Consider the following 10,638-nt stretch of genomic DNA (forward strand, 5'->3'; position numbering starts at 1 on the left):
TACCGAAAAATGGGCGCAATGCGCGCAATGTTTGCGTTAATGAACACTCATTTTGATAATAAAGTTTTATCATTTGAACGTGCTGTTCAATCGTGTAACTTGCCATGATGATTTGGCATAAAGAACTGAATAATAAACAAAAGATTTTACAGATATCAACAAAACAAAGAGGGCTGCCACAGGGCGCCAAAATCGACCCGCGCCAATTGAAAAACCCTTTATAATAATAAAATACCAAACATCGTCCTAAAGAAACGTTTCAAAAATCAGCGCGATTTTGAGCTACTTCAAAATTTCCTTTTTTTTCAAAATTGAATGGACTATGAGGATACAGCGGCCGCCGTAGGGGATGTTGCGTGACTACCATTTGGAATTCGGAGTACATTGGTTCGAATCTCCGAACACCAAAGTGAAGAAAAAGTTTTTTTTTTTTTAATAGTGGTCGCCCCTCGGCAGGCAATGGCATATCTCCGAATGTATTTTTGTCAAGAAGCAGCTTCTCATAAAAAAATATCTACCGTTCGCAGTCGGCTTAAATCTAGGTCTCTCCATTTGTGGAACAACAGCAAGGCGCCAGCCACAAATAGGAGGAGGATGTCGGCCAAACACCGCAAAAGGGATTAAGCGCCAGTTATATATACATTATATATATATGTGTATGACACGGCATACTCAAAAGTTTTCTCAAAATTATGCTTAAAGGGTTTGAAATTTTGAATGAAATTTGTTAACTTTTAATTCGCACAAAGTTGAATTTATATGGCTATTCTAAGAGATAAGGCCCATATATTCATACAAAATGATTAAAAGTAAATACAATGCAAGTAAATTGTTAAAAATTGTCACAAGGCAACTCTGCTATATTTATTTTGTGCACTGTACTTGGAAAATATCATGCAAAACGGCGCCAAAGCGCAATAAGTGAAGGTGAGTTGAAATTCACAAACGAGAAAAAGCGGCAAAAATGGGCCAAAAATGCAATGTTGTAATCATATGTATGTGAATGCGCGTCTGTATGTGTATCAATAGTATTTCATTTTGCCGGAGATTTAAAAATAAATGCTCGTATATTATACTTTTGTATAAAACTCACCGTTTACATAGGCGGCGAAATTCAGTCCATCACCTCCTGCATTGCCGCTGGCCACACTGCCGCCAACAGCATCGATGGCACTGAGGCGGCGACTCGTAGCGCGACTCCCGAACTCAACATCCGTATGTGTCGCTTGGACCTTTTTGTTACTGCTACTACTGTTGCCGTTGTCGACATGACGCTTCACCAGCAACACGACAGGCGTAAAAGGGGGCGAAATTGGGGACTTGGTCGTCAACACAGCTGTTGCTGTTGTTGTTGTTGCCGCAAGGGAAACATGCTCGCTGGCCTGCGCGACACAGGCGACATGCTGGATTAATAAGGCGACCGCCAGGAGATTAAACATCCATGTGCAGCTGTTGGTGGCGATGTTTTTGCTGTTGTTGTTGATGTTATTAGTGCAGTCGTTGCTGCACCGTCTGGTTTTGCTAGCGTTGTATTTGTTATATTTGTCGCACATTGTCCATCTCAATGTTAAATAGCGGCGCGTTAAAAACGAAATAACAAGAAATTAAATATAAAAGTGAGGGAAAAGCAATAAAGCAAGCAATAAAAACAACAACAGTGTATACGAAAACAAACGCGGCAGTTAATATTAAAACTACACACACGCGCAGCCGCCTGATATGGTGGGGATTGTTGTTTTGGTCAAAAAGGGTTTTTATTTTATATTTTTTTTTTTTTTTGTATTTTTTTTTTTTTTTGACTAACTGCTTTTTGCTGGCTTAGTTCAATGTGAGTTCAGTGTGTTACAGAGAAAATAACTGAAAAAAATTAATTCAATGCGATATGGTGCTTTCGAGGATTCGGACATGTTTTTCTTGATTGCTGAGCGCCGTGTTGTCGCACAGTTAGTCACATGTGTATGCAATATGCATGCAAGCGCAACTACACGAATAACACTGTTACACCGTCGTACCACTCATTTTTAACTGCTAACTTTTCACTGCTCTCTTTTCAGATATTTTTAATCAACACATGTGAGCGTGTGACTCCGAACAAAAAATTAATTTTGTGCACGCGGAAAATATACAAATGCGCACACAAGCATAAACATGCAAATGAGCGCATACAGTTACATATAAAATAAGTATGAATTTGCCTTTTGGAAAAAACACAGCCTCAGATATTTATAATTTTTAACTTTACTTTTTTATTGTTGTTTATACGTATTTGTGTTCTGGTAATATTTCATAGTTTTTATATGTGTGCAGTATTAACACATTTATCTCAATCTATGTGCGTATGTGTATAGTTGGCCGACACCTGGTCTGACCGCCAACTACTGAACTGTTAAGTTTCGCAACTCAACTATTTGATTTTATTCGACAACATTATAAAGTATTAAGATAACTAGTATTTGATTACTAAGTATTTGGCAGAGCCTATGCATCATTATTTGCTTTACCTTAATTTATTCGATTAATAAAATTACTTCAAATTAGATTTTAATGCGCCCTATGCAACACAGAAAGCCTAAATAGTGCGTTCCATACAAATCGATCCGTCCTGATGTTCATAAGTGTAAGTGTTAGCAATGTATCTAATACCAATGTGTAGATATTAGTTTGAACTATGCTTCCTTATGCACTCCTCTTAACCAGTATGAGGGTTTCAACATTGGAGACCTCCTACATCATTGTCTACTTAACCATTTTTAGAGGCATTTTAACCCCCTCATTATTGCTGTTTCGAGAACGAGTAAAAATGCTGATTTTAGTGAGAGTAAGAGGGTTAAAATCTACTACGAAAACGCATCGTTAAAATTCATTGTATAAGTCTAGGGACAGAATTTTTATTCAGGTCGTTTTATAATGTTTAAATTGATATTTTCGATAAATTGCACTTTCACCCTAAATGTCAAAACTTTAATCTTCGGTAGAAAAATCGCACCCTCTGGACAAAGTTGGTATGGGAGCTATAATTTTCCATTATTATTATATGCTTACGCTTATTATCTTAATTAATTATTATCCTTACGCTCTTATCTTAATCTGTTTTTGTGCTCTGCTTTCCTTTTTTAACGCATTTATATTCATTGTATCGGCGAATAACACAGGTCAGCAAAAAAATGAGTTCGGAATGTCCTATAAAAGTGTAGTATCATTTCCGAAGTAATTTTTTGCGTAGAATCCGAATCCGGGGTTTAAATTGCTCTATCCCGTCAGGATTTTGAGATATCCTAACCTAAAAGTGCAAAAAACGCTGTTTTTGCCCATTTTTGAGGTTATGTAGCTGCGCAGATTTTGCTCCTTATAAAAAAGTAAGCATAGTATTTTAAAGTATAAGTATTCCTCTTTTAAATGCCGTTGACTTTGCTTAAATATCTTAATTTTTCACTGAGATATCGCATTTTGAAGTTTCCATGTTTGTGAATTTTTCGATATTCGAAAATCCATTGAGATCACATGAGACGCGATACGGTCGATTACATAGTCGCACAAAAAAAATAAAAAAAACTTCAAAATGCGATATCTCAGTGAAAAATAAAGATATTTGAGCAAAGTCAACGGCATTTAAAAGAGGAAGACTTATACTTTAAAATACTATGCTTACTTTTTTATGAAGAGCAAAATCTGCGTAGCTACATAACCTCAAAAATGGGGAAAAACAGCGTTTTTTGCACTTTTAGGTTAGGATATCTCAAAATCCTGACGTGATAAAGCAATTTAAACCCCGGATTCGGATTCTACGCAAAAAAATACTTCGGAAATGACCCTACACTTTTATAGGACAAAACATTGTCGACCTGTGTAATTAGAGAAAAGTATCGAAATTCTGCCATTCGACTAAACCCAAGTGCTAAAATATAATCTAGATAATTACTAGGGATTTTCATGGATTAATACGCAATTGGTGTAACTTTCTAGCTCTAATCGAAAATCGCATACACTCCAGTTTTAGTTTTGAAACCACCAGTACGAGGATGATTGGTGAAAGTCGCTGCATTGAATGGTCAAAATATTCCTGGTATCTAAAAGTCGTACAAATACATATGCAGTCTTTTAAGTTAGATTTATTTTTTAATTCAAATGAAACAAATATTTTAAATGGGTATGCATTAATTGTTTATAGATAGCCATATGGATGCAGCAAAGGACCTATAACAGGGTTAGGTAGGTAGGTTGGCAGCCGCATCGCACATAGAGACAACGATGCCACTTAGACCACGGAATGGGTCCGTTGTGAGCCGCGGGGGCTGGGCTATATTTCCCTTTCCATATTGAACCATCCTGAGCTTTTGACAAAGCGTAAAAGGTTGTTCATACCTAAAGTGTATAGATTATCTATATTCGTTAAGAAGTAGGATTTTAAAAATCGGTTTCTGCTTCTGGCCAGAGCCGGGCATGTGCAAGAAAGGTGTTGAATTGTTTCCAATTCCTCCTCATTTCTGCAGCTACAACAGAAATCATGCGTGTATACGCCTAATCTCCTTGCATGATTTCCTATGAGACAATGTCCTGTGAGGGCCCCTACTAAGGTCCTGATTTAAAGTCTACTCAGTTTTATAATACTCTTGGACAGACGTAAATTTAGCCTTGGCCATGTTTGCCTAGCAATTTCGCAGGTGTTAGCGCTAATCCATCTCTGATTTGCAGAATTGATTAGTGCGTCCTTAATGAGAAGCTTACAAGTTACGAGAGGTATCTCCATAAAATTACTTACTTACAGGTACCTTCTCTTGCAAGTTGGTCTGCCCTACAGTTCCCTGGTATATCTCTGTGGCCTGGGACCCAGCATAATCATTTAGAGATTGGCGACAACGTAAGACACTCCTTGATGTTGTTTGGAATGCATCCAGGGCTCGTAGGGCAGCTTGGCTGTCTGATATAATGCAGATATCCGTTGATGATATTCTGTTTATCTTTAACCATTTCAAGGCTTCATGAATAGCGTTTATTTCCGCTTGAAAAACGCCACAGTGATCCGGTAATTTAAAGGATTCACTAATAGAAAGCTCTTCGCAAAATAACCCTGATCCTACACCGGTGTCCATTTTGGATCCGTCCGTGTAGATCTTAACGGGTGTGTTGGGTGTTGGATCTTCTTCAAGCCATTCCAGTCTAGAAGGGATTTTCATTAGAAACAGAGTTAAAAACGTTAAAAGTTTTACAAAAATCTTACTTAAGACAAACTAATTACTTTATCTCCGTTGAGCACCCTGGTCAGGCCCGGTCCTTTTTCGACTTTGGACGTGAATTTCATATATTTTTAATACGGCTAACAACAACTTAAGCTTCTAGGTAGCTTCCTAAAATTTAATTTTCCACCGATTTATGGGTATAACCTTCTAAAAAGGATCCTTGAACAAGACGAAAAAAAGGATTTAAAAAGTTATACCTTCTATTAGGTACCGCGGATCTGGCTGGACTCCTTTTCAAGTGTATAAAAATTTGACCTATTTTCGCTATTCTATATGCTTTTCTTCTACTTTTTCATAGTAAATCTATATTTAGACTATCTTCTACGGTCATTTAGCCCATCTGGACATATATAAACCGGTTTTTGTGTCGTTTCCTTGTCGAGATAATCGATTTCAAAGATTATAAAAAAGTATTTTTTTTTTTTATTTTACGACCACTGTTTTAAAAGTTAGTTGAAGGGTCCTATTTATTTCCGTTCTATGTTAAAGGGTATGTGAATACATAAACAAAATCAATACAATTTTGGCCAAGACCTGACCGTTAAAATTGGCTGCTCGATAATGTTTTGAATATAGGATTTTTCACTAAAATCTTCCTACATTATATGGAAGCTATTCTGCAAATTATTATAAAAAATAGTGTAAAAACTAAAGCGTCTTTCAAAAGCGACACCTAGTGTCAACAGTGAATAATTCCTAGGCGGTACCTTTTACATATTATCCGTAACATTTGGTAAGTGTAAGCATAACTGTCTATGTATAAGTATAGCCAGACTCCATTTAAAAATTCTTAACAAAGTTATTTTGTAAATGTATGTTTATCATATACACATTAAAAAAAATAATAGCAATAATAACCCCACTTAGAACACGATTTGTCAAGCAAAATTATAAAGTAAATAGGTTAAAAAAAAAATAATAATATGCCGTAGTAACCCTATTCGACATATTGGCGGTTATACATCGTTTTGAGATGACATCATATTTTTTCTAAGGTCTATATAAGGTCAAGAGTCCCTGTAAAGTGTGAAGTGGCAGAAGCTCATAAGAAAGTATGTTGCGACAATATAGGGACTTGGAACACTTGAAAGCACCGTTAGTGTCACATTAACTTATGTACATAATTCATTGCTGTTAAGATTTTGTTAGACAGAATTTGAGCTGAGATAAATCTTTTCTTCATCAAGTAACGATTTCTTTTATTGTTGCTCATTCGTCATTTTCGCGATCAAGTCATTTTTTTTGCGAATTGAGGCAGCTTTTAGCATTTTTGAAGCATTTATGATTTTAGATATCTCTCTGGGACTAAATGTTGAGAAACTCGGTCCACTGGACAATTTAAGCATTTGAAAAAATATGTATACCTGTGGGCAAAAAGTAAGGGGAATTTGGTTGTAAAATGAGAAATCTTTATTTATTCTTGTAAATCAATTTCATCCCCTTCAAAATAGTTCCAATCCCCGAAAAATGCCAAATAGTCCATTTCCGGTATAGCCATCAGCACTTTCTTCGATTCAGCCTTTATCTCCTCAATCGACTCGAAACGCGTTCCACGGAGTGGTCTCTTGAGTTTTGGGAAGAGCCAAAAGTCAGGCGAATACGGTGGTTGCGGAACGACATGCGTGGATTTTTTGGCGAAATGGTCACGAAGAACGAGTGTAGTGTGAGACGGTGCATTATCGTGATGCAAAAACCAAGGGTTGTTGGCCCATAATTCTGGTCTTTTTAGACGAATTGCTTCACGTAAACGACGCATAACGCTCAAAAATTATTCCTTATTAACAGTTTGGCCAGGTGGAAGGAATTCATAGTGCACCACACCACGAAAATCTAAAACAACTGTCATCATGACCTTTATTTTTGAACGATTTTGACGTGCTCTTTTCGGTCTGGCCTCGCCTTTAGCACGATATTCGCTTGATTGGTCGGTTGTTTCAGGATCGTAAGCATAAATCCAAGTCTCATCTCCCATAATGATACATTTGAGCTTGTCCTGATAGTCTGAAAGCATTGTTTCACACACACCAACGCGACGACTTTTTTCCAAGAAATTGAGAGTTTTCGGTACCAAACGAGATTTGACTTTTCGTAGGCCCAAATGGTCTTTCAAAATGGTTTTCACAGATCCTTCTGATATTCCGATCATATCAGTAAGATCTTTAACAGTCAACCGACGATTTTTGAGCACTAACTCCCTCACTTTATTGACGAGTTGGTCATCTGTTGACGTCGATGGTCGTCCGGAGCGCTCCAAGTCATCAACACGTTCTCGACCCTCTTTGAAGCCTTTGTACCACTTATAAACATTTTTCTGCGACGTGGTCGAATCACCAAATGCCTTGTGCAACATGCTAAACGTTTCCGCAGCCGAAATTTCATTCCGCAAACAAAATTTGATGGCACTTCTCTGCTCAATCAAATCAGACATTGTAAAAATCGAAAAATGCACTCTTGGTCGTTTGGTAAACACAAGCGTGAATATATTACTGATAATGACATTCACATGAAAGTTGGCCCAGATGTTATTAACAGTACTGCCAACTCATGAAAAAAATAACTAGAGCGAAATTTTAATCCCGCGAAGTTTGACAAATAAATTCACCTTACTTTTTGCCCACAGTAAATTGCCGACCATCATTATGAAAATGGTTAACCTTTAAAAACAACATATTGCAAAGTTTGTAATTTATTTTCGAGGAAATAACCATCCGCGTGAGTTGACAATTCAAAGGTTGGTGAAAAAATTTCAATAAACTTCGTCTGTCGAATATTAAAAACGGACTGACAGACCAAATACCAAAAACTGGCGTTCTGTTCAGAATATTGCTGCGGTAACTGAATATTGCTGAACAAACTTCAACATCGATAACTCGACGTTCTCATCCATTAGACATTCATGAATTGAATTTTTGGCGGATTTTACCTATAGAAGCGCTCATGGAGGGCATTTAAATTTTGTCATTTTTCACGTAGGTATGATTGTATTGAGCCATATTTTGAATAAAAATAATGAAACCTGAAAGGCTTGGAATTTGTACATATTTTATTTTAAAACAACCCATCTGTACACGCGTCTTTTGAAAGACCCTTTGTGTTACCGATCACCCTGTATTTGATTTGTTGTTGAGTGCTTGAATTCTTTTAAAATACAGCTTGTAAATTTATTTGCTAGCGTGTTAACTTTTGCACTCGTAGTTGTTTTTTTTATTCTTTTTTGGTCCTTATTTTAGTTTTCTTTTAGTAATTTTTTCTGCTTGGCTGCTTTGATTTGGTTTTTCTTCCACATTGGCTGGATTCTAATACTGCAGCCAACTTTGGCAGTGATATTTTTTTGATGTTTGTTGTTGTTTTTTGTCTTACTCGTAATATGATTACTTTTTCGTGCGCTAAAATTTTATTTTTATTCGCATGTCGGATCTCTGTTCATTTTTTTTTATGTATTCTATGTATGTGCTGTGACCAAACTCTCCGGGTGGCCATTAACATAGAACTCACGAATGCGTGTAAACTTTCCTGATGGAATGGCTGTCGAGAGACAAATTGGGAGGTGGGTTAGATGAATGTCGTCGCCGGCACACAGTTCTAGGTGGTAACGGTTGTTTTTTTATAATATATATGCGCGCAGGGATTATTTTTGTTGTTTTTTTTTATTTTATGTTGTTTTTCTTATTTTATGTTGTTTTTGTTATTTTATGTTGTTTTTGTTATTTTATATTGTGTTTTCTTATTGATGCTTTAATTCTATTTGCGTTTGTTTTAAGCCCAACACCGTCGCCTTAACACGCAAACACAGACACAAAATAATTCAGTAGCAGTAATGGTGGTTGTGGGCAGCGAAACTGCGCGAAAGTGTATGCAAGCAGCTTAGCATAATACACTCAAAGTTGAGCAAGGCGCTTGGATTTAAATCAATACACGCACACATACACGATTATCAAAGGATATTGAAAACGTGAATAAAATGTTTATTAATTGTGTTTTTAGTTGTTATAATCTTTGAATATCATTTCTAAATTTTTGTTGCAAAACATACGCACGCCACGTTCTCAAAATTTTTTTTAATTTTTATTTATTTATTTATATATTTATTTATTCACTTGAAATATAATTATAAACAATCATATTTCAAAATCAAGGCAAAGCGCAGTAGTGGCTATGGGACTGAAATTAATTTTTTGCAATTTAATTTTCATTCATTTAAACAAATTCCACGCCACTGTTTTAAAAGCCTCCTCCACAGACGCCTAAGTTCTTTGTCTGCTCTGTTTCGATTGTTTTGCTATGCCTGTCACGCCCGCATGTCTGCCCGCGTGTCTGTCTTTTGTATTCCTGTTCAGGCGCTTTCATTAAAACAAACCGCGGCGGCAACCCACGTCACACAAGGCGCTTTTCTCCTTCTTATAATACATACGTATGATTGTGAGCGAATTTCCGCAATGGCGGAAGTATTTAAATTCAATTTATTAACACACATACAAGTTTAATTGTAACACTAACTGGTAGACCAGTTGCCAGCACACACGCACCAACGCTAGTACTGCAGCAATGCTGCCAAAAGTAAAGCAACAATTGCAATTTGCTAGTAAATATGTACGCCTAATGCGCTCACACTTTTATGTGTGTATGAGTACAGAGGAACACCCAAACACATTCTTCTTTGAACTCACTACGCGTCTCCGCCAATTTTATTTCGCGCGTCTATAGCCTTTAGTAAAATTTATTATTTGACCGTTCGCTGAGCGTTTATTTGATTTTACTCGCAGTAGTGCTTTTCTGTTCTGTACGTTAGTACGTTTGGAAAATAACTGACTGAATTTATGTCCTCGCATATCCTAATAAGGACGAGCACAATGCTGTTTTCGCCGAGTTTCGTGCATCGTTCATTGCTCGCTAACATCTGCTTTTGGATTAACATACCTGTCATTGAGTTTGTTGTTTGTTGAAAAATGTCAACAGAGAGCAGAAATGCCGCCAAATATTTCTGAATGAATTTCCATCGCATGCGCAGTTGTTACGATTGGAATGCTTAACTACACTCCTACTGTTACGGCCTTTAACTTTGCTCTGCAGTTGCTATTTGTTGCTCCACAGCAAGCGTGAGTTTGAGCGGAATTTATGCTTCACGTTTAAAGTCAATTGATTCTTTATGAATGGCGAGTACATTGCAACTTGAGGCATTTTAAAAATAACATTATGTCGGTGCCACAGAAGTCAGCTCGAAGAGCTCGAAAATCAGTCGGGCAAAGAAATTTATATGAAATCATTGATTTATAGAAAAGCAAAATTATTAAAAATTGTCATTTCTTAGACAAATTATGTTGAAGAAATGATAACTTTCATTTGAAAATTTAACTTGTTTTAAGAAACATTTTAAAATACGATCGATATTCGCTCCCCAAAG

At 36.6% G+C, this 10,638-nt stretch overlaps 1 protein-coding gene across 2 annotated transcripts; it reads right to left on the bottom strand.

Moving 5' to 3' along the window:
• Positions 1–863: 863 nt before the first annotated feature.
• Positions 864–10,026, bottom strand: LOC128858233 (uncharacterized). Of its 2 annotated transcripts, none has more exons than XM_054094324.1 (2): positions 9,905–10,026; positions 864–1,560 (listed from the first exon to the last, which is right to left on the bottom strand). In XM_054094324.1, exon 2 carries the CDS (start codon positions 1,551–1,553, stop codon positions 1,071–1,073), a length of 483 nt encoding a protein of 160 aa, XP_053950299.1. In that variant the 5' UTR covers positions 1,554–1,560; positions 9,905–10,026; the 3' UTR covers positions 864–1,070. The 2 variants fall into 2 exon arrangements, with proteins under 2 accessions (XP_053950299.1, XP_053950297.1); XM_054094322.1 differs by having other exon boundaries at positions 864–1,857.
• Positions 10,027–10,638: the final 612 nt, after the last annotated feature.

This window comes from Anastrepha ludens, chromosome 3, assembly GCF_028408465.1.
Source record: "Anastrepha ludens isolate Willacy chromosome 3, idAnaLude1.1, whole genome shotgun sequence".
In the NCBI taxonomy this organism is placed as follows: domain Eukaryota; kingdom Metazoa; phylum Arthropoda; class Insecta; order Diptera; family Tephritidae; genus Anastrepha; species Anastrepha ludens.